The sequence below is a fragment of the Daphnia magna genome, linkage group LG5 (assembly GCF_020631705.1).
Source record: "Daphnia magna isolate NIES linkage group LG5, ASM2063170v1.1, whole genome shotgun sequence".
NCBI classification, from domain to species: Eukaryota; Metazoa; Arthropoda; class Branchiopoda; order Diplostraca; family Daphniidae; genus Daphnia; species Daphnia magna.
This window is the reverse complement of record NC_059186.1, coordinates 7,580,807-7,603,380: the sequence shown is the minus strand read 5'-3', so window position 1 is coordinate 7,603,380 and position 22,574 is coordinate 7,580,807. Positions and strand designations below refer to the sequence as shown.

The window sequence follows — 22,574 nt, the reverse complement described above, 5'->3', positions numbered from 1 at the left end:
GGGGGGGGGATAAATATCTACACCGTATGTATAACGTACTCTCCAAGCGCAAGAATGGCAAGTGTTTTTATTAGAAACAAACAAATAAAACAGAATGGCTGTTTTTTCGGGAAGAATAAGAAAGCGGAGCATATCATCGTCAAGGTTGAAAACGCTCAAGGGAAGTGGCCGTTAAGTTTTGAGAGATCCTCTTTTCTTTTAAATTCTTCCAGCTCATTCCTCGTCGACTATCAATTCTTAAAGTACCAGAAGAAAGAAAAAAGAGTTGCAGACATTCCAGAAGAGTGCTAAAAAAGACAAGATATATACACAGCTCTCATCTCTCTCTCTCTACTGTACATATTGCGACGCTAGAATTCTTCTCAGCTCTCGGTATAAACGGTACTGTTGCCCGGTCGCGGTCGGTCAGTTGCCCTCTAAAATTGCGCATTAACTGGTTGCTAGCACCAGGAAATGTGGTGTGGGGCACCCCAGATTTGTTTTTTATTTTTTTTCAAAACAAAAATCCGATGAACTTTTTTTATTTTTTATTCTCTTTGTTCAGCTCCAGTTATGCCCAGCAATTATCGTTTGCGTAAAAGGAAAACATAAAAAAAAGAACGGCGAATAAAATTTCAGAAATTTGTCTATCGCTTTTAAAATTTAATTTCAAATTCTTTTTTAGTTTATTTTCGTGTGGCCAAGGGCGGGGCTCTTTTTATCATCGCATGCGCGCAAGCCAACGGCATTCATTCCAAATCGAAAATAATTACAAATTCTTCCTTTTTCTTATTTTGTCCTGTTTTTTTGTTTTGTTTTAATTTGAGTCTTTTTCGGGTTACCTAACAACACAATCTTGGCATTACGCGACGTTCGTTTACACGTCTACAGCAGCAGGATATTGCGACATTTTGGCACGAAGGCAATATAGTCGCACGACTGGCAATAGCCTGTTTTAAAATGAGACTTGATTGCCGAACCATAGATCATCATTAACGTCCAGTCGCAAACAAAGCTCATAACAATAATAAGAAATTTGCGAAGAAAAACAAAAAGAAAAAGATTGGAAATATTCTGCCTATTGGCAGCTGTCGCCAAGGACAAAAGGCAATTCGTTTCATTTCGCTCGCACGTTTCTTTTCGGTACATGCGCAATAAGTGAAAGAATGAGGTGTACCGCATGACCGCGGTCATCGCTACCATCCGACTTCTTAGGCACGCACGCCGATTTCGATATACACAGCCGAGATTTGCGCGATTACGCTATATACACTCTCTCTCATTGCAACTGTGGGTGGGCACGAGGACGTGGTGTAATCACGATGGTTCTTTCTTTCGTTGTCGAGCCTTTAGGTGATTTTCGAGTGTAATATCATTTCGAGGAACTATGACGGCGTGACCGATACATTGACCACAAAATGAAATTCTCTAATTGCAGGTCAATCCTCGTGTATCGAAAATTCCGAGAGTTTTTGAAGAAGAATAAAACAATTGAATTGAGAAAAATATAGCTTGGACTTTAGAACAACATAAAACTGTGTGGTTAATAGAGTTCAATTAGTCTTTATGGAGATAGAGAAGAAAAAAACCGGATTTTTTTTTATTTTTTATTATTTTCTTTTTAATTCAGGGTTTGTGTGGTTTCTAATCAAGAACGCCTTTTTAATGTATATGAAAAGAAGACGATACTGGGCGTTCCAAAATGGAACGTAAATGCGAGGGACGTTATAAGCCGACATTATGTAAGAAATACCGTAAGTTCACTCAGCTTTTTATTTTCTCCATTCCCGTGTCCTGAATTCCCATTTAAAAAGCACTCGTTCAGGCGGTTGACAATTTTAAGTAAACATTTGTAACTAGCGAGAGACAATCAGGGGTCGTATAGTTAAAAATGCGCCGTGCTTTGCAGTCGTCTAACTCGAAAAAGCAGCACATTCCAAACTTGTTTATATTGAGTCGTCGCAAAGGAATGAGGTCTATGTACCAATTCCCGCAAATGGAATGTTGTTTATACGCTCGTTGGGTCGTATAATGTCGGGAATATAAGGCAGTTTTAAACCAAAGAAATAGAAGATGATAATATTGAAGAAGAGAAAATTGTTTTCGTCTTTCTAGAGTTGCATACCTGCACTTGTTCTTCCGACAATCCTGTTTCAGCTGACAAGATGGCCACGTCGGATGCGTGCATCGTCTTGTTCCGGTTGAAGTGCATATCCAAAGCAGATTCCTGGTCAGGAGAAATTTTCGGCTTCTCGTTCATCTCGTCGGGTGAAGAACTCGGAAAGTACTTGTTGGACATTTTTTTTTATGTTCTTCAAACTATTTCTGAAAATTTGCAAAAATCTGTTGGAAATTAGGAAAAAAAAAAAAAATCAGTTCAGTGTTTACGGTAGAACTATTTAGGAAAAATTTCAGAAGTTTGTAACGGGTTGTATATCGTTTCGACACGGATTTTTGCTCTTTTCAAATTTCTAACAGTAGATGCGCTCTCTCGCGCATCGTATTCTTGTTTTTGTTTTATTTTATTTTTTTATTTAAGGAAGTTTAAAAATGAACCATCTGGATTTTCGTCTGGCGTTGACTCGATTGGCATTTTTCCAAATTCATCCCGATTTTAAAAAAAAAAAAAAAAAAAACTTTTTATGAACTTGATTATCGTCTAACCATAGGAATAAAACAAAGGGCGGCAAGAATCGTTATTTTCGATCCTTTATAGGAAAACTGGCCAAATAAATTTGCAACGTTCGTGAACAAAAAAAAAAGTGTAAACTTAGTAACGCCCTAGAAATCCCGTGCGTCAGGAATGGCCGAAGCTATCGCAAGCAATAAACAAAAATGTTGTCTACACCTTAAGAGTTCCAACGCTGTAAATAGGTGGGGTCGATTGTTTCTTATTCTCAAATTTGCATACGCGCACGCTGCTGAGAAGCCAACTGGTTTTTAACGGTAGCTGACAACAGTGATGGATGCAACTGACCAATTTGAAATTCATCTTCAAATTTCAGATGATGACAGGAGGCCATGTCGTCTGTGTCACGAAATCATCAAGGTCCCCCCTTACACTGACATTTGTTAGGATCCCAATTTTTGACAAAATAAAAAATGAGAAGATCGTATCAACAAATGGACATCTTGTTTGTTTTTGTTGTTTTTTCCCGGGATTCATTTACATAACGAGAAATCCTGATGAGAAGCTGAGTTTAGGAATCACGTCTGGATTGCACCGGTACATCATCCAGCGCTGTCCATATTAGCTTTTTTTTCGTTTTGGAGAGGTTTGTTTATTTTCTTGTTTAACCGTATAATGTACTACCTTCTTCCTTATTTTGTATGGGGACTTTTATCACTGTTTCAAAGACAAAGCAGCGACCGAGAAAAATTTGAACAAACAAACAAGGAAAAACTATTTTATACAGAAACTATAAAATGAAAAAAACAAAACAGATAGCTCCATCAGTAGGGCCGTCCCGCCCGCAGTTTCCCCATCGTTTCTCACATTGAATAATAAAAAGAATCCCGAAATTCACGCAGTGAAAGAACCAATAGAGTCGTATCTACTCGATATTGTGTAGTCATTTGTAGTAGTATAGCTATTAAATCAGAGCAAATATGGGCATCTTACCTGTTGCGCCTTCACTATATCGAATCGTCTTTACTTATATTTGTTTTTGAAGAAAAGGGAAGCAAAGAATCGTAGCGGACTGTTACAAAGGCACTGCCGACTCCCGTCGTGAAGTTGGAAGAGAACTGAACACGCTGGGACCATCAGTTGCGCGTTTTGTATATACAGTACGAGTCCTGAAGGGACGTGAGAGAAGCCCGAGCTTACACACAGCTATATCGGAACTTTTTTCTCGGGAGAAAATAAAGAATACACCAAAAAAATAGATAAAAAAGAGTAAAAAAGAAAAGAAAAGAGACCAGGGTGGGATAGAACCGCCCATTCTGGCCGTGCATCACCAATCAGTGGCAAGCTTAAACCGACAACTTACATCCTGGTTCGTGACGTCAACAAGTTCCAGCATTTTTATTTCTTAGTTTTTCCCTTTCTATCATTTCAGACCTTTTTCCTGCATGGCTGCAGAGAATTAATTCGAGTAAAAAGGTTTTTCATATTGTACACACACGCGCTGGGTGTGTAGGGGAGAGGAAGAGGATATGCCAAGATGAATCACAGGTGTGACACATCCACCGCAGAAGTTCTAAAACACATGTGCGCTATTGAATGTAGCTACAATGGACAGCCCGGTCGGATGTGACGTCTGATTGATTCGAGCTCCCGTTTTCTCTCACGTTTAAATGTATAGACTTGGTGTTGGCGGTGGCAAATTGAATTCGGTAATTTATGGGAACGTTAATGGGATTTAGACGCTCCATCACGCACCAATTTCCCGATGCACATATTTTTATTGAAAAACAGATGCGCAAAGAGAGCTCTCTAGCACGCACTGGCCTGAACGTCTGCTACGCGCGTATATATATACGTATACAGTATATATAAACTGTTATGAAAGTAGATATGGCTTGTGTTTGACAACACAAATGAGAACAGATAGACATAGAACAGGATATCGCACTCAAGAGTGAAGTTTTAGCCCAAGGGTTGGGTCATGTGTAATAAAAAAATCGGGAATTTCACATACTCGATGTGGACGAAAACAAAGACTCGCCCTTTTAAAAGACTATGTCGTCCTTGGATTTTGTCCCTTTTTTTCTGTGTCTTTACCTCCTGCGATCCTCCTACATCGTCCGCAGTTTGTGCATACAAGGAAGGCAATCGTGACGTGAAGGACGAGAGGAATTTATGTCACCACGGTTAGATCGTATGTCATTGGGTGGGCATGTTAAAAGATCCAAACGTTATTTAAAAAACCAAAAAGGATCGGTGGCAGAAGTTAGTAGGAAAGTCGCAATTAGAACGGTGACACTGAACGAGCCAGAGCTTAATTTACACGACGTGTCGCAACTGTTGGGACATCAATCAACGTTTATTCGTGTCATAATGGGGTCATATAACAAGTTTTTTATGAGATTGTGAAAAATGAGCAAGCTTTATTAGGAAAATCCGTTTCATTTGAATGAGAAAACATGACGTTTTGCTTGTTAATCGTGAAAAGAGGTTTATCGATAGTCAAGCAGTAGACGATTATAACGGTCAAAAGTCGTGTTTACGTTTTCCTCCTTGTTAGTTGGAAATGATTGGTGTTATATTGTTTGACAATCACGACGATTTACTCTATGTTTACAGTGATCATGAATTCAAAAATAGAATTCGCTGCGTATCCAATACCTTGGACATGTGCGCTGTGCCCGGAGAGATCGCACAAGACGATGATATTCGGACGAGATTGGATGCAGAATCCATGATCCTGATGCAAATCTTTTCTCCTCTGTTGACTTCTTACAGAATAATGAATCAAGAGTTCCAGAATTCATATGACTGCATCACCTGTGAGGATGGTTCCACAACAGCCTTTTATGAACAGATGGGGTTTCTGCTAATTGCCGTGGCCAAATCAACAGTCAATGCAGCCCATCTGGCTAGGGTTTCCTTCAGTGTCATGCAACATGTTTGTGGCCCATCGTTATCAGTGTATAATGAGAGCTTGCACAGAATTGAAGCAGTGGCTAAACACTGTTATTTATTCATACAGGTTGAAACACTCAAATACTCACTCAGAGCTTGCCACTCTTTTAATAGAGACATTTTTAAAATTGAGACAATCTAGTCAACCCATTGTTACAGAGTCATTACATTATGAACCCATTTGTGAGGTTGTGAATTCTTCAATTTTAAGAGTCCTTCAAGTTGCAGTTTCTGATTTGAGTGTACGTGGAGGAATTCCAGAAAACCGATCTCATATTCTAATCATAAAAGAAACCAGTATTGTTGCCATTTACTCAGGGTATGCATTTATACGTTGTTGTAGCATGACATTTCCATTATTTATTTTTGTCCTTTTCTTTTGCAATAGGAGAGGAACATCAGAATTAAGAATTGATGAAATTCTGTTTCTGATTATTGTTGCCAATGCCTTTGATCACTCCAAATCTTCTACTCGCCATAGTCTCCTAATTCTTGAATCATGTGTACCTTACACAATTCACATTCAACGAGTAGAAAATGGCCTTGATGTCATCGTCTTAATTGAGGTAAACACATACAGGCAGTGAAACTATAAATATTCACATGAACTGAGCAAAAAGGGATTTGACTGAATAGCGGGATCAGATGTGCTACACAAGACAGATCGTTTAGTAAGAAATCAACCGGTGATTTGATCACGTTCAGTTTATCTATTAACGCCAACAAATTTGACACGGCCAGACTAATAATGCATTTTAAGTATTTGAGCTCCTACGGGAGAATTTGCAAGTATATATTCTGAACACAGATGTGCCGCGTAGGCCACAGTTGATTTCGTGATGCATAAAAGATTTCAAATTAAAAGCAACGTATGGAAAATTTACCTGTCATCTATGACCTATTGACCTTCTTTCCTTGAGGAAATGATAGAAAACAAAATTCCTGGTTACACCGTTTATCACTCTTGCAATCAGCGATTGTTTCAACCTGTGTCGAAAGCACTTGGACTAAAATAATGAAGCAATAATGGATGGATATTGAAGAAAAATGTCCATTAAGAATAGACATATGCTATATGAATAACTAATGCTATTTCTTCACTGTTTTTTTTAGTGTGGATTGCACCAGATAGCCACCAGCCTGTTTGCATTGTTGAAAAGCGTATCCGCCTCACCCACGAAGGTCGACTTGATTCCGAAACAATTGAAAGAACTAAAAAAAATGACCTACAAACCAAATCAGCGGCATCAGTGGTGTGAATCATTGATCTGGAGACCCGAACAAAGTCATAATCAATCGGCCATGTCGGCATTTTGTCGCCAAATTCTTCGTGGATATGAAGCCGTGTGCCTCAATCCATCCTTACTTTATGCAGCTGTTGAACTCGTTTCTCGTGTGATTGACGACATCCAATTAAGTATTCCTATAGAGTCTCTGTCCCAACCATGCAGACTCACGCCGCTGCTCAACATCTATCCCGGACTGGTGCATTTCGTGCTTATCGACAGAAAAAACCATCGCATGATCTCCCCAAATCTGCCGCTAGAACGGGACGATTCTACGTTCGGAAATGTAATGTTCGTTAGCTGGTAGCTTCATTATAAAGTTGTCGAATGAAACAAGTTCCTTCTCTTGGCAGATGTGGAAAATCTTTCATACATCTTTAGAATGGTTAAACGAAGGAATGCACAATTTACTGTGGAATGACAAGCAGCTGTGTTACTCGCACGCCATCTGGATCGAAGACGAAGCGGTAAGTTTATTTCTTTTTGCACATCAACCGCCAAAAAATGTTGCACCAAGTGACGTTCGTGTATCTGTTGCAATTTAGAATAAAAAATTGCAGTGGAGACCTAATTGGGACATTCAAACCGGTACATTTGGCTATCCATCCTTGATAGGTAGCGGTTTCTATGAGTAAGACATTATGCGCATTATGCTTTGTTTACTTACAAACTTACAAAGTGAAATTTGGTTTTTATTTATTGTTTGTCTGATTAACTAGAAATTTAATGAAAGGAGGGCTAGAAGACGAGGAAGCCGATCCTACTCATTACTTCCAGTTTTTCTGTATACATCTCGCTATAACCAGCCCAAGTATTATTGTCGAGCAATCAGAACGTTTGGCCAACTATTTGAAACGATTCATCTATCCGTCGGTTGGTAAATTGGAAGATATTTTTTAAATCATATTTCTACCCTTCCATTGACTAAATCCATCAAATATGAAGTTACGTAACATTCCATTCCCAGTGATTCTCGGCGAGTAAGTTAAAAATCTTTTTCAAACAACAGGTTTTTGTTCAATAATATATTTTTTGACAATATATCGTACAACATTAATTGTTATAAGATATTTTAACTCGCTGAATAAATTCAATATCTTTAACTTTTCAGTTCGAATGCAGTGTAAGATACGATTAATGTACATATTCGTCTTGTGGTCATTCTCCCTTTTCCACGATCAAAATTGGCTCCACACCAGCAACATGCCCCGGATCGTCGCTCAAAGTCATTCCTGGCGGCCTCCTTTTCTTTTTTACCCACGAATGCTAAATCAGTTTTCTATTTCATGATACTGTTGAAAGACTCTCATAAAAGAAAGGCATTGCGCCAGGGTCACGATTGAGCCAAAAGCAAGTCGGAAACAGGGAGGCGCATAACAAGAAAAAAGACTGGAATTAAATCTTTCTGATTTTATCCTGCAGTCCCAACGAGGCGTTCGTGCAATGTCACAGATGTTAAGCATTCTGCTCCTATAAGAAATTTTCTGGAGCGAAAAACAAGCTAGACGGCGTTTTTTCTATCCCCTTGTACATTCTAACAGGACCATCATTTATCAAAGTTAAACTTTTACAAAATCCATTAAAGTTAATGCACCTTCTTCATGAAGGAAAACTCATGGAATTGGGTGTGGATAAAACTTGTTTCAGTAAATCCTTTCGGTAGCCAAGAATTCGCTAATGCACTGGGGAAATACACAGGAAAATGGTTTATTTATGACGAAAGGAAAAACCGCGAAACCAGAAAGACCGAAAGCCAGAAAGCAAAATAGAAAAAAGCAATATTTGCAAACCTTGCAGACTTAGTTATTTAATCTAAATTGACAACGGTGCATCAGGACGTCACTGTAATTTCGTCTGCAACATTCCGGTTAGGTCGAATTTGAGCAGAATTGATTCTGTCCGTGATTAGATCAAATGTTGTAATAAAAAGGAGCATAACCATGTATTCCATTAATCTAATAGTTTTTCTTGTGACTTGCTTTTTTATCCATACATTCGCGGAAGAAGATTTTTTGGGATGCGGCGGCTTCGTTCAAGTCGATAAGGCAGTAGGGCTCGACTTATCTAAAGTTGAAATCCGACTGTAAGCTGAATACAAATTTTTCATTGCGGAAGCGCATTTTACAGCTATTTATTTTTTCATAATATCATAGGTACACCAAACAAGGGAACCTAAAATACCATACAGATTGTGCACCGAACAATGGGTACTACTTCATTCCCATTTATGACAAGGGAGAATATGTTATCAAGGTATATCCAGTTACTTGTACTTCTACCTGCTTCATTATTTTCAGTCTTGATCATAAAGGTGGTTTCACCAAACGGATGGAGTTTCAAACCGTCGTCTTTCCCTGTAAACATCGACAGAGAAACAGACTGGTGCTCTCAAGGAAAAGATATAAATTTTGTGTTTCAGGGTTTTTCTATCAATGGCAAGGTAACTTGTTCCAGATGCTGTTCTTGTAATACATCACTACTCAATGTGCCTGTTACTTTCAGGTTATTAGTCATGGGAGATCAAGTGGACCAGCTGGTGTAAAACTTCAGTTGCTAGCTGACGACACTAACGATGTACTCCAAAGCATTTTATCCGAAAAACAAGGCGAATTTTCTTTCAAAAATATTGCGCCTGGCAAGTACCTAGTTCGAGCAAGCCATCCCGAGTGGCGACTCAGCTCCAGTGAAGTGAAAATCAATGTGCAATCCGACTCACAGTCAATAGTCGAAGGCTTGGTCATTCTTGGCTACCCAGTTGAAGGTCAAGTCATCAGTGAAGGAGAGCCTATCCAAAATGTTATCTTTTCACTCTACTCACGGGATGAGGATGCCACGTCACATTGTGGATTAGACGCCCCATCCGTTTCTTCTCCGGTTCAAGATGACAGTGGCTGGAACCTCGTTTGCCAAACGTCTTCTGATCTTAAAGGCCAATTTCATTTTCCTGTTGTTCAGCCTGGCCATTACAAAATAGTACCCCTCTATCAAGGAGAAAACATTCGTTTTGACATTACTCCCGCCACGTTTGACTTTGACGTTGAAGACAGTCGACTAATAATGACACAAAAATTTGAAGTACAGTATGATTAATGTTTATGTATCTTGCAGCCCAATTTACTAAACAATTTCTGATTAGGTACAAGGATTCCGTGTCAGCGGCCGAGTTCTAGAACACTCTAGTGGCTCAGGCCTTGTTGGTGCCAAAGTTTATTTGAACGACAAGCAAGTCGCGATCACCGGTGACGAAGGCTCCTACAATTTAGAGAATATCAAAACGGGAATGTATCGCCTAACTGCCGAGTCTGGTAATTAATGCAGTAGTGAAAAGTACATTAGAACTTCGCTTGTAATTGCCGGATTGTTAATCATAGATCACTCGGGTTTTGAACGTTTGAGTGTCCGAATCAGCCCAAACACACCGTCACTGCCGGATATAGTCGCTTCCTCTTACCGTGTTTGTGGGCAAATTGAGTTATCCGATTTAGCTGTTGGGCCCAAAGCCAGGCAGGTGATATTTATTCCAACGTCGGTTAAGGATTCTTCTGCCGAACCAGTGCTCTTGTCCACCGATGATACAGGAGTCTTTTGCCAGTTGCTCAAACCAGGCACTTACAAATTGGAACCAATGGCGCTCGAGTCCGAAGTGGCTGCTGGCTTGAAGTAAATAATCGTTTAAGGGCTTATACATGATAATAATTACAATTTTCTCTGTGATTTTTATTTAGATTCGTTCCTGCATCGCATGAAATTGTAGTAAAACAAGAAGCCCTGTCTGGTTTCAGTTTTTCGCAATTCAGAGCTTCGATTCGAGGCAAAATTATGGTAATCGGAACCGCCTCAAATGTGCCGGTGAGACTGACAAGCGTCTCACAACCGACACGTTTGGTCCAACCTGTAGAAGCTATCGCTGGGGCAGATGGAACGTTTGAATTTAGCCAATTACTTCCCGGAAAATACCGCCTATCTGTTTTGCAAGACGACTGGTGTTGGAAGTCCAAAACGATCGACGTTGAATTAGTTGATTCCGATCAGTCTGATTTGGTATTTGAGCAAACCGGGTTCGCTTTTGCCATTTCGTCGAGTCACGAAGTCGATTTGACATTTACCGTCGATGGAGAGGGGAGCGACGAGCTTCTAACAGTGAAAGCGGGTGTTTCGAAACACTGTCTTCCCCGTGCTGGCCACTATGTTTTCACGCCCAAGAGTTGCCACGTCTTCGATGCTCCATCGGTCGAATGGAATTCAGACAAGCCGATGCTCGTTCACTTGAAATCTGTTAGCCATCGCGTCGGCGTCATTGTTCGTTCGGATCACGAGGTAGCCGATCTGTCGGTAACAGCCACCTCATCTAACGGTGGTACAACTCCCTTGGTGCTGGAATCGGTGGAGAAACCATCCGAGAACGAATATCAGCATCAGTTTGTCTTTAATGCGCCCAGCGGGGAGACCCTGCAGGTGGTGGCCACAGCCGAATCGCTTCTGTTTTTCCCATCCACATTATCATTGACGGTGGGCCGAGAATGCGACGATAAGGCGGGCACCATCATTGCGCAGCGTGGACTCTACGTGAGTGGCTCTGTACGTCCGGCAATCAGCGACGTTGAGGTCACCATCAGCGGTGGAAGATTGAGTCAGCCGGTCACAGTGGAAACAGACAGCAACGGCCAATATATTTACGGTCCCGTTAATTTGGACGGCCATCCCATTCTGGACTTGGCAGCTACTTTTACCGTCGAAGCCAAAAAGAGAGGATACATTGTCCGTCCAGCTAAGACATTTGGTGATTTCATCGCTGAGAAACTGGCCGAAATCTCTGTGTTGGTGGTGGATAGCGCTACCGGCCAGCCTCTACCTTCCGTCCTGGTGGCGGCCGCTGGTGGAGTTGGCTACCGGCAAAACAGTCAGACTGGACCGGACGGGCGAGTTACGTTGAGCAGCTTAAACCCAGGAGAATACTTTATCAAACCGGTGCTGAAGGAATATCGATTTGATCCGAGTTCGAAACTAATTGAGATCGAGGACGGCGCAACTGTTGAATTGCAGATCAAGTAAGCGAATTTCTTTGGGATTTAATGCAATTACGTGGCAATTTTTTTTTTAAATGATTTTAAATAGGGGTGAGAGAGTGGCTTTCAGCTGTTTTGGATCGGTCACAGCTCTCAATGGTGAACCGGAAGGCTCAGTGAGCGTGGAAGCAGTTGGCACGGGTCCGTCGCATTGCGCCGAGTACCAAGAAGACGCGACCAGCGAAGCCAATGGACAGTTCCGGATTCGTGGATTGCTGCCTGGGGTACGTTTTTCACGTTTGTCCTAAACCACGACGAAACTGTTAATTAAACAAAACGTTTCTTTTTGTTTTTGTTCAGTGCGAGTACACTGTACGAATGAAGACGGGCAACGGTTTCAACAAAAACGTGGAACGGACATTGCCACTCAGCACAAACGTTAAAGTAGAAAACAGCGATGTCTCTGGTCTACGCTTTTCCGTCATCAAGGCCGTCAACCAAGCGGATGTTGTAGTCACGCTCGATGTGCTCGAACCGGAGCATTTGAGGACGATCAAGTTGAATTTATTCCGTGAAGATCAGCCCGGTGTGGTGCTGCAGAGTCTCAAGTTGGACAACTCACCCCTCGTCGTTCTGCCCGTCTTGCCTATGGATGGCCGTAAATACTTTATACAGCTGGAATCCAACCTTGGCCGGCATCATTTCGACTACCAGATGCCAGAGCTCTCATTCACTGCCAATACATCCGTCCAGCACCTCTCCATGCGTTTCCATCCAAGGCGGAAGACGGTCGATGCCTCTGAAACGACCCAAGTATCGATCAGAGGCGTCCTTGTCGCATTGCTGGTTGGATTGGCGGCCTACTATCGGGAAGAACTCGGCCCGTTTATCAACAGGGTCTTGGCTGTGGTGAATAACGCCCTGAAACCCAACCGAGGCGGGTTCGCTTTCGGGTCCGGTTTGTCTGGAGCGTCTTCTTCGTCAGGCCATCCCAACAATCCCGTGTTTAGCGAGCAAGAGCTAGCTCTGATGGACGAGGGCAACAATGTGACGAAGAAAAGAGTCAAACCGAGAAGAGCTCAATAGAAAACCCTTAAAATTGTAAGATCGCACAAATTTGACGTGTGAAGAGTTTGTTTGTTTTTTTTTCAGAGCAAGTAAGTGTGGTTGTTGTTTCGTGCTAGTAGGCCAATAAATTCAAACTTTTGACTTAAACAGCTGATTCTATTTTCGGATTATTTGTTTGTTATCTGATGTTTTTCGATGATTGTGCGTTTCTTTTGAGAACAATTGCATCATCAAGTCGAAATTGTTTGTTAAGGTAGGCCTTGTTAAATAGGACGCTCGGCTCTTTTTTTGTCTAGAAATGTTTATGCAAGACTTCCGATCGGGAACTGTTGGTAAAGTTGGTCACACAATTTGCATTTTAACGGCCGTTGCTCGTCTTATCATTGTTTCAAACACTTCCGCGACTTGCTTGTTCGTTCAGTAGCCACACGTTTTTCATCGGACCTGAACGGTTGACCAACCGCGTCGAAAACAAGTCGGTCACAATAGCAGATTTGTGAACGCAAGACGGACAGTGTATACATAATACGGTCAAAAGCGCCAGTCATAGACCAAGAAATGAGTCCATGAATCCAGCCAACATGGACATTTTTTTACAAGTAGCGGTACGTTACAACGCTACTCTGCCTTCTTTCTTAATTGACGAAACACATTTTAAGATTAGCGATAACGAGCGTGGGAAAGAAAAGAAAATAGTCCAAATTAAGACAACGTCTGTGAGGGACAAACTCAACTCATTCACAAACAGTGAATGTGATTAGCCGTAAGAGACCGATAATAAACGAAAGGTGTCGTCCAGGCCAATCCAGAGAACTCGAATCAGAACATGCTGTCGGTGAGATTAAGCCTAAACATAGGCCCAACTAGTCGTTAGTCTTGTTGAAAACCCATTTGAGGTATTTTGTGAGAGTTTGTCTTGACGAGAGGAGTCGGTTACTCTAAAAAAAAACCAAACAACAAAACTAGACAATGATTTCACCATCTGCGTCATGACATCAACGACGTTGACCTTACCTGCGTATGTGAACAGAATAATGACATATGTGTCTATAACAATAACGGGTCTACGTTTTTTTGTTTTTTCATTTAGTAACGGAAAGGAGATGTCAGGGTCTGGTCTGTTCTGGAAATTGAAATGAACAAAAATGTGCGGAAGAAGTTATCCATCTTTCGTGATTGTGTACGAGGATCACGTACAAACGTATTGGGAAAAGCTTGATGATGATTGTCTTCTCATTCGTTAGACATTAGTAGACGTCTGACTGTTTTGGTCGCTAGTGTTCGGTGCTTTCATCTACTCGTTGTCCGATCGCTTCAAGCTTTTAACGATGAATAACCCAATGATTTTGTTCGTTGTGACGATGTTAACAGCGTCCGTTCACGGGACACTTACAGCAGAAGATCAACCAACTTTTGATCCGACTGTGGCAATCACCAATTTCAATCAATTTAAAACCAATTTAGACAGTAAGTTGATCACTACATTTTAGAAAAAAAAGGGTTTTTACCACTAAAGAATATGGAATGTCTTCTGATATTTAGAAGCCCAAGAGTTCTTGATCAGCATTTACAAAGGAGCCTTTGGAGGCATTTCGGCTTTTTGGTTAGTCTATTCATTCTGGATGGTCTTGTCGGTTTTCTACTACTCTTTCAGTGTCAGCTATCTGAACGCCAGAGACGAAGCTGAAGCCGAAGCGAAGGAAAACGAAATCCAACGAGCCTTTCAGGTGTCGCAGATTGACGTCAACTCCATTTTTCAAAAGTACGTCAGCTTCAATCAATCAAACGAATTTTTAAACTGGTGATCTTTTGATTAATAACGTATCGCAGATTGAGAAGCATTCATGACAAGGCTACTAGTAAGGTGGGCGACAGTTGCTATCGGCGTGGCCTCTGCGAAATACGGAGCTATTTGGCCACCACCAGGTTCTACAGTGGGATCCCGAAATTGATGTACGTCCATTGTCTTATCCGTTTATTAATTTTTAAAATGAATGAATCTAATTAGATTATTGGTTATCAAACTAGACGGAGGATGTTGCGTTTGGAGCCACAGAGTCGCGAAACAGGCACGTGCAGCCAAATTCATTACGAGTGCACCATAACTAAATTGCTGGCCAGTCTCATTCAATGACCACTTGTTTTCTGATGTATTTTGAGCTTGTTCCCTTTTCCAAATAATTTATTATTCCATTTTGAATCTACATATTTATCATCCCTTCTGTACAAAAGAGCGAAGAGGTCTCCTTTATATTCATGTGATTAGCTCTAAGTAATATATACACTCCGTCCTTGGCGCGTTTCCGCTTGTTTTTTATCTCTCTCCACCAACTGCTTGCCCAGAAACGAATCAAGAGAAAGCAAAAGGTCCTTGACCGCGATCGATTGGAAATTCACTGAACATTACTACACATTTTTATTCGGCAGTTTGAGCCACAATCTCGTCCAGTCGTTTGCATCTTCAATGGCCGTTTTATGGACTATAACAACCGTCATAGCAATGGCTGGTGTATCGGCTTTCAAAGCTCGTGAGTCCTTTCAGCCGGTCGATGTTGGTTTCCAGTTTTCCACGCCAGTTAATTTGGCAAACACGTTACAAAACAGTGTGGCCGGCCCGCTCAGCCTCGTTCTCGTCGTCGCTTTTACTGGCATTCTCGTGGCAGGTCTCATCGTGCCCAAATTAACTTCCGCTTGGTCGGCCCGTTCTTCCGATGACGATTTCAATTCCAGGTCTTTGTTTTATTATTATTTTTTTTTTTGAGAATGGGAAAAGTGAATAAATTAAAAAGATACAATGGGATTTATTGTTTGATTTCGGTTTAGTTGGTGGCGTCGAATTTTGGATCCCCTGGATATCGAAGAGGCTTTCGAATTTATGGACGATCTGCGTGATCCTTGTCGAAGGAAGATCTTGTGTCACGTTCACAGTTTCGTGCCCTACGCTCCGACTTGGCTGCAGACCGTCTTCCGCCTCATCAGGTCACTTTCTCTGCCGGAAAGATGAGCTAATATTTGTGATTGATTTGTGCTATTTGAATCGTTTCGTATTCACGTTGACTTTACCTACGACTTGTCTTTCCCTGTTTGAATTTGTGCAGTAGAAACATCCGCGGTGTGGCGCGATACAAGGAGGATATCATACAAGGACTGGGAGGAGCTGATTGTCACCAAATCTATCAAGCAGAATGTCCGCAAACGGTTGGCCAACTTCTGACGATGACCAGACCCATTCGTCGCATTCTCCAACAACAAGGCCGGCATTTTCATTCGACTGGCGACCGATACTTTAATTTCGTTTGACGGGCAATGTCAGTGTTATGTTGTATGACGGAAGTGCATGTAAGGAAGGAAAAAACTTGGGATGTAGGGGGGTTAGTTTGATAGCAAAAGAGTTGAGGAACGAACAGGTCAGATGTTATCCTAGCCCCAGGCTGCCAAGTTAGCTGGGCTCACCAAAGCTATATACTGTATGTGGGTCACCATTAATTCGTCATTGACATTCGCTTGTTAGAGACCGTAATACACAATGCTAATGGTGATGTCTGATTACGAAGCTGTTGAATGTCCATTCGAATCTAACGGCTTGTTGAAAAATACTTGATAGCAACTGCCTTTAGATATCCAAGAGTGCAGCTGCCATTTTCGGTTCTAATTTCATGTAAGACATTCGTTTGATTTGTAACGATGTCGATCGCTGTTTCGTTAAGGGGAAATTTCCTCCAAATGTTTTCCTTTCCGACATAAGGCAATACAATAAGGTACACGGTCGGAACCAATGTGGTGAAGCCGTTCGGTTATATTCACTAACCAGATGTGTATATTGCCAATCAATAAACTTTTAATAGATAACTCAAGACAATAAAAAGGACATCATAATACTCAGAAGAGGGGAGAGATAATAGGATTAAACCTTGGCTCACCTTTCAAAATGATACAGTCAATGAAAGCGAGTACGGGAAATGAAAGAATTTCGTAAACACGATGGGAAGATGTGAACCAGTGGAATTTCTCGAAAGTGAAGAGTTACGGTCTAATGTTGACATGAAACGGGTCGTTTCTTGCGCAATGATTGAGCTGATCTTCCTCCGCTTATACGCTTATTAAACGACCGGTCTTAATCATGCCTCTAAAAAGGCTATATGCGCTATGCCTTATCTCTTCTAAATCTTAAACAGAATTTCAAAAAAAAAAGAAAGATGAATCCTAAATAAAATTCTGATGTTATCGTGACGCCTATTCCCTCCGGTGGCGTCCCCACCGTGAAGAAGGTGCGAAAGGTGCGATTGAATAGTTCACGTTGCTTTCCAACTGGCAGACTACAGCTAAGTGTTGCTTCACTGGCATGGTCAAATGCTTTCAGAAGCACAAACCCAAAATAGACTCTCCTCCTTTTTTTTGTTTTTAAATATTCCTAAGTGACACACTGCGAACAAAGCAATCGCCATGCGAGCAAAGGTGAAGCTGCCCGCAAGAGATACACCTGGAAACGGTTGATATCTCCACATTTTCAGAGGCTGTTTTCATTCTTATTTGAGTATAGTACATTAACGTATTTGTTTACAGGTAAACTCTCGTTGTACCTAACCGTGCATCGTAGCATTGCATAAGCAGTTTCCGCTTTCTAGTGTATACAAAGCGCGATTGGCATTAGATTGACACAGATTTCGAGGGATATACCGTTAGCGCGCACTCTTTGACTGTTTTCTGCTATACTGGGCGGAACTGAACTCTCACCCGCTTTCCTCCCTTCCATTTCAATGTAATCACTGGAGCACAATGATGTAACTGTCGTTTGGCAGTCCACGACTGGCTGGAACCGTTTCATTTCTTTTGGGGGAGTAATTTTTTTTTTTAAATGTCTACACAGTGAAATCACCTTTATATTTTTGATTGAATGTCGAGCAAACACGGTAAATGTGGCAAAGGTCGTCGGTCTACGGTGAATGAGTTTAGGCCACCACGAATTTCTCGCTACGTCAATCATACAATTATGCAGTAGGACTGTGACGACGTAAAGCATGTTGATGGTATTTGTTTTGTTTTTTAACCTTACGCTCTCCTTCGTTTAGTTCAAACGGCTCCCCCCTCCCCCTGCTGTTTACTGGTGATACTTTAACGAACAACAACTGCGTCTAAACAAAGACAAAAAAAAAAAAAGGAGACGGTCATTTTCATGCCATTTTGATGACGAGACAACTGACTGAGTTTCTTGAAAAAAAAGATGGCAAACGTTTTACCCAGTGACCGAACTCTCGGCAGCGGTAATCGGACGTATCCGTATACACTCGACATTTTGTTTTCCCATCACTACTGTTATAATTGCGAGTTTGCGGTCGTACGTAGGAGCTCTGGTCAGACTCACGACAAAACAAGTTTTCTATCTCGGATAAATGTCTAAAAATAAACAGCTGGTTTAGCGCGGCCATTTGATCTTTTTTATTTCATTATTTCTAATCTAATTAGTCCGGTGAAAGTTATTGTTCTCCCCGATTTAAACACGATGGAAAACAATTGAACCCAGCAAGTTCAGCAATGAAAGAACTACGTGAATTTGTAAAACAAATCAGGAGGGCCGCAGAGCGTTCAACCCCGATAAATCGTTCGACTTAACCGGCGTCGTTTTATTAATTTTTTTAAAAATTGAAGACGACGCTAATGAAAGAATACAGAAAAGAATATATTTTGAAAGAAGACGATGGGCGAAAACGCGTCTCGTGCGCTCAGCCCCATCATTATGAGGCCGTGCGTAGCGGCGTCGCGCGCTGCGCTCCAAAACTTTTTGCTCCGGACAAGAAATTCACGCGGCTGACAGCCTCGTCATCAGCTGTACAGCCGTAGCGCACCAAAAAAAATAACAAAACAAGCATCTGCTTCACAGGCTTCTTCAAAGCATAATTTCTTTTCTTTTTTTCAGCGTGAATCGCAAAGCTCCTGAAGACGTCGCTGATTGGTTGGCTTTAGTCACGTGACTCCGTTCGGTCGACCTGCCGTGTCTTGCCCTTTAAAAAGCCTGGTTAGAGGCCGGCCCCAGCATCAAACTCTCGTCTCAGTTCGCCCATCGCAGTTCTCATATATCGCCGCTGACGGAAAAGCAAATAATAGAAATTAATTTTTGAAGTTTTTTTTTTTTTTTCTTTTTACCCGTTTCTAACCGCGCCCCATTTGCTTTCTCAACGCGTTCATATCCAAAAAAGAAAACAAAAAAAAACAGAGCACACGATCAACAGATTTAATTTCTACCGATTGGTTTTTGTTGTTGTTATTGTCCAGTTCATCAAATCAATCTACGTGCCATCTTTCACACTCCGGTAAGTCTTTGACATTTGTTTTGCCCATGTTATATATGGAAATGAGTCAACGTTTTCTAACATCCATCATAACGCGGGCAAAGGACAGTTTGTCTTGCCACATCTAACCTTCGTTACCAGAATTTATCATAAGGGATATGGCTATAGCCTTCATTCTATAGTTGTAGTGTATGTTAGCTATTATCTCTTAAAACAAAGTGATTGCATCGTCCGTCTTTCGTACTTCTTGTTCATATTTTTTCTGCTGAAAATGAATGAGAATCCGTTGTTAAACACATGCCGAAAAGAAAAGAAAAAAAACGTTTGTTTCTTCTACCGGTCACCGTACCCATCAAAATATTTCCCCAAAAAATAAAAAGAAATAAAATTATTATTATTAAAAAAAAAAAAAAAAGAGATACTCGTGACTCCTAGAACCTAACCGTTACCTTACGAGCAAAGCCGAGGTAAAAGTAGCCAACTGTCATGACCACATGCTCAACCTCCAGTTCTGCAACCGGATGGAATGTGTTGTTGAAATTTGTCCGCAACTCGTCAGCGGAAGCATATCCACAAAGTTCGCAGCTGTTGTTTCTCTCATTCATTCCCCGATTATTATGATTATTTTTTTTTTCACGGATGAATAGTAAAAAAAAACGCCCCTTTTAAAATTAAAGACAACCGTAGAGGAAGTAATTTACGGTTTATGCAGTTGGGCACCTTGTAAACAAAACCGAGCGATAGAAACGTTTTCTTCACGGATAATTCAAATTTGCCCCCCCCCCCATTTCCAGAACACACGGAGAAACGTCCTCGCCCATGGCATTCCCAACATTCCTAGAAAACCAACAAATAAACGCCATTCGAAAAAAATAATAATAAAAAAAATTAATCCGGGGACAGTTCGAAAGAGCATTTTGGCTTAGGTGTACATTGTTAAGTTGTTTTTGATTATTATTTTAGTTTTATCTCGAAGCGGATGAAAAGAAAGGGAGCAGTTTCTTCCGGTTTTGTTTGGCCTACAGTTAAAAAAAAAAAAGGGGGGATTTGTAATATGCGCGGGACGTAGACCTACCTGTCTATGGCACAGGTGACCTACAGTCCTGCAGCGAGGGCTTGGTATACATCTAAACCCAAGACAGCAGAAGCGCGATAGATCATAAGGGCGTATCCGTTTCTTTCTTTCTTTTTTGAAAGCCAACCCCCCTGTCGCCTCCCTCTTGGTGTTCGTCTTCCGTCTTACAACCGATGAATTCCAACGAGCCAAAGTAAAGAGAGAGATCCATATCCCCCCCCCCCTTGTTTTGTATGTTGTGTACATACAACGTTTGTTATTATGATTTTCTTGAGTTCGTGACCTAGAAAACAAAAACAAAAAATACTTTGGGTCAATGGTTTTTGTTTGTGTTCTTTTTAATCTTTTTCCTTTTTTTTTTATTGCTCATAGCGGAAACGGAAACTGAGCTCTTTCAAAAAACAATTCGAAGAACAAAAAATGATGCACAAGTGGAGCGTAGCGATGATTTTATGCTGCTGGATGTTGGTGCTCTCAGTTAGCGCCAGAGCGTCGGCCAGTAATCTAGACGATGATAACGGCTTGGATGTTGATTTCGAAGATGTTAGCAGCACTGACGTCCACCCGACGGCGCGTTTCGCCTTCGTCAACTTGAATTCCGACGGTTCGTTATCCTTCACGTTCAACGCCACATCTCTCCAGTACACGCTACTGGCCGCTTTAACTGCCCTCGTCTTGGCGGCCATCCTTCTGCCCTTGTTGGGTCTTATCGGCATCGGCAGCCAAGAACCGGAGTACGGATACGCTTATACGGATCAGCAAGGCTACACTGGAACTTCTTACGACGCTCCGGCACCTTCGTATGGCGCTAATTCTTACGGCGGCTCGTCCTACAGCAAACGGTAAGGTTTCGTTGAGTATGACGCCCTTTAACCTGGGTGTGTGTGTCTATGTCTGTGTGATTCTAATTATATATCATTAAATTTTTTTTGATGGGGCGGATGGGGCTTCGGTGTGAAATAACAGGTCGTTGAGCTGGATGGGTCCTGTCATGGAAGCTCTGTCCAAGAGCTACCAGAAATACGAGATGGGCGGTGGAAGCAGCCGGAGCGAAGAGAAACATCAAGAATGAAAATTGAGTTAAACGATCTCTCTCTGGACAGAAAAGAATTTGGAATTTGATGCTTTTACTGACTGATGCATTTCAACAAGTCTTTTTTGTTTTTTTTACTATTATTTTTTTTTAAATATGCATGGTGCAAATCTAATTGTGATTTCCGACGCATTCTATTCCTAATTTTGACTGATTGTTTTATCTCTGGATTTTCCTCTTGTTTTTAACTTATTTCCATACGGTTTTTCTTCCATTAAGGAAGTTTCTCTGCATTTGTTTTTTTCCCCTAGTTCTATTTGGATCCTCCCTTCCATTTCTTGTGTCATTCTAACGTATTATTTCACTTGCCTCGGAGTTATTTGGTTCATCGCCTCTATATTCTATTTCTAATTCTTGTTTCACCCCCCTCCAGTAAGAGAAGAGTAATCAAAGGAGGATAACATCTATCACACTCCTTTTCCCTTCCTCGACTGTTAAGTTAATATCTTCGACAAACGACCAGACAGTTTCTTTTTGAAACCTTCTCCTTCCAGACTGACACGCTTTAATGACCGATCTGATGATGTTCTGTTTGTTTGTTTTTTTCCTCGGGTTTTTCATTACCTACATTCTTCTCTAACTACTTTGTGACCTGACAACATCGTTTGAAAACAAACAGCTGTCTCGACTCGCTCAAAAGGCTTTTCCTATATACTATAGACACGACACAAATACACGAACGCCTGCACGAACGACGAAGACAGTGGGACTTTTTGACGTGAACATTTAACGGACGCTGAACGAACATTCACTAACGATATCTCAATTTGATATAGCGAGCTTCTTTCTACATTGTTTCATCTCCCTCTCCGTATTATTATTTTTTTTTTGGATCGAACCTAATCCCACTCCACTTCGACAACGGCATTATTCCACAGACAGCACAAGAACATCGACCAACAAGATTCATTTAAATCTATAAACACAATCTAGACGTTAAATTGTAATCGAGATGAGATGATATACCTTTTTTTTGTTGTTAAGTGTACATTTGATGATGATAAACTGATGCAATACAACAGATTATTATATCCCATATACAGACTATATATATATATTCAATTCGTTGAACATTCCAACGAGTTCTGTCATAAAACTGTTCTAATCCGGAAATCAAATATATATAAGTTATAAATAAATAATAGGTGTCGTCGTCCGTCTGGTGTCATTAAATTCGGGATTCCGTGCCGGGC

The 22,574-nt window shown here is 41.1% G+C and overlaps 5 protein-coding genes across 8 annotated transcripts; all 5 read left to right on the top strand.

Annotated features, from left to right (window-relative positions):
* The first annotated feature begins 2,105 nt into the window (after nt 1-2,105).
* On the top strand, nt 2,106-7,955 carry LOC116922744. 3 transcript variants are annotated; one of them, XM_032929134.2, is made up of 9 exons: nt 2,106-2,209; nt 5,228-5,572; nt 5,634-5,885; nt 5,955-6,132; nt 6,680-7,138; nt 7,206-7,319; nt 7,398-7,483; nt 7,572-7,729; nt 7,820-7,915. In XM_032929134.2, the coding sequence occupies exons 1-9, from the start codon at nt 2,145-2,147 to the stop codon at nt 7,834-7,836; spliced, it is 1,674 nt and encodes a 557-aa protein (XP_032785025.1). In that variant the 5' UTR covers nt 2,106-2,144; the 3' UTR covers nt 7,837-7,915. The 3 variants fall into 3 exon arrangements, with proteins under 3 accessions (XP_032785025.1, XP_032785024.1, XP_032785026.1); XM_032929133.2 differs by having other exon boundaries at nt 7,572-7,955; XM_032929135.2 differs by lacking the exons at nt 2,106-2,209; nt 7,820-7,915 and having other exon boundaries at nt 4,769-5,572; nt 7,398-7,467; nt 7,572-7,715.
* Nucleotides 7,956-8,691: 736 nt separating this feature from the next.
* LOC116922742 (nodal modulator 1) lies at nt 8,692-13,073 on the top strand. The gene is made up of 9 exons (XM_032929130.2): nt 8,692-8,935; nt 9,006-9,105; nt 9,164-9,292; nt 9,355-9,927; nt 9,989-10,157; nt 10,224-10,512; nt 10,578-11,900; nt 11,968-12,142; nt 12,219-13,073. The coding sequence occupies exons 1-9, from the start codon at nt 8,793-8,795 to the stop codon at nt 12,942-12,944; spliced, it is 3,627 nt and encodes a 1,208-aa protein (XP_032785021.2). The 5' UTR covers nt 8,692-8,792; the 3' UTR covers nt 12,945-13,073.
* Nucleotides 13,074-14,157: 1,084 nt separating this feature from the next.
* On the top strand, nt 14,158-15,228 carry LOC116922741. The gene is made up of 4 exons (XM_032929128.2): nt 14,158-14,393; nt 14,469-14,688; nt 14,757-14,879; nt 14,955-15,228. Exons 1-4 carry the CDS (start codon nt 14,255-14,257, stop codon nt 15,058-15,060), a joined length of 588 nt encoding a protein of 195 aa, XP_032785019.2. The 5' UTR covers nt 14,158-14,254; the 3' UTR covers nt 15,061-15,228.
* A 142-nt stretch (nt 15,229-15,370) lies between these two features.
* LOC123466246 lies at nt 15,371-16,465 on the top strand. 2 transcript variants are annotated; one of them, XM_045174583.1, is made up of 3 exons: nt 15,371-15,656; nt 15,750-15,905; nt 16,028-16,465. In XM_045174583.1, the coding sequence occupies exons 1-3, from the start codon at nt 15,391-15,393 to the stop codon at nt 16,224-16,226; spliced, it is 621 nt and encodes a 206-aa protein (XP_045030518.1). In that variant the 5' UTR covers nt 15,371-15,390; the 3' UTR covers nt 16,227-16,465. The 2 variants fall into 2 exon arrangements, with proteins under 2 accessions (XP_045030518.1, XP_045030517.1); XM_045174582.1 differs by having other exon boundaries at nt 16,025-16,465.
* Nucleotides 16,466-18,956: 2,491 nt separating this feature from the next.
* On the top strand, nt 18,957-22,417 carry LOC116922740. The gene is made up of 3 exons (XM_032929125.2): nt 18,957-19,234; nt 20,661-21,130; nt 21,255-22,417. The coding sequence occupies exons 2-3, from the start codon at nt 20,709-20,711 to the stop codon at nt 21,358-21,360; spliced, it is 528 nt and encodes a 175-aa protein (XP_032785016.2). The 5' UTR covers nt 18,957-19,234; nt 20,661-20,708; the 3' UTR covers nt 21,361-22,417.
* The last annotated feature ends 157 nt before the right edge of the window (nt 22,418-22,574 follow it).

Coding starts and splice junctions, on each gene's coding strand:
- LOC123466246 (XM_045174582.1), top strand. CDS start 15,391: ATGGCCGTTTTATGGACTATAACAACCGTCATAGCAATGGCTGGTGTA. Junction 15,657..15,749: donor GATGACGATTTCAATTCCAG/GTCTTTGTTTTA, acceptor ATTTCGGTTTAG/TTGGTGGCGTCGAATTTTGG. Junction 15,906..16,024: donor ACCGTCTTCCGCCTCATCAG/GTCACTTTCTCT, acceptor GAATTTGTGCAG/TAGAAACATCCGCGGTGTGG.
- LOC116922741 (XM_032929128.2), top strand. CDS start 14,255: ATGAATAACCCAATGATTTTGTTCGTTGTGACGATGTTAACAGCGTCC. Junction 14,689..14,756: donor GTCAACTCCATTTTTCAAAA/GTACGTCAGCTT, acceptor AACGTATCGCAG/ATTGAGAAGCATTCATGACA. Junction 14,880..14,954: donor AGTGGGATCCCGAAATTGAT/GTACGTCCATTG, acceptor TTATCAAACTAG/ACGGAGGATGTTGCGTTTGG.
- LOC116922740 (XM_032929125.2), top strand. CDS start 20,709: ATGATGCACAAGTGGAGCGTAGCGATGATTTTATGCTGCTGGATGTTG. Junction 21,131..21,254: donor GGCTCGTCCTACAGCAAACG/GTAAGGTTTCGT, acceptor GTGAAATAACAG/GTCGTTGAGCTGGATGGGTC.
- LOC116922744 (XM_032929133.2), top strand. CDS start 2,145: ATGGCCACGTCGGATGCGTGCATCGTCTTGTTCCGGTTGAAGTGCATA. Junction 7,139..7,205: donor ACGATTCTACGTTCGGAAAT/GTAATGTTCGTT, acceptor TTCTCTTGGCAG/ATGTGGAAAATCTTTCATAC. Junction 7,484..7,571: donor ATAGGTAGCGGTTTCTATGA/GTAAGACATTAT, acceptor CTGATTAACTAG/AAATTTAATGAAAGGAGGGC.
- LOC116922742 (XM_032929130.2), top strand. CDS start 8,793: ATGTATTCCATTAATCTAATAGTTTTTCTTGTGACTTGCTTTTTTATC. Junction 9,293..9,354: donor GTTTTTCTATCAATGGCAAG/GTAACTTGTTCC, acceptor TGTTACTTTCAG/GTTATTAGTCATGGGAGATC. Junction 9,928..9,988: donor TAATGACACAAAAATTTGAA/GTACAGTATGAT, acceptor ATTTCTGATTAG/GTACAAGGATTCCGTGTCAG.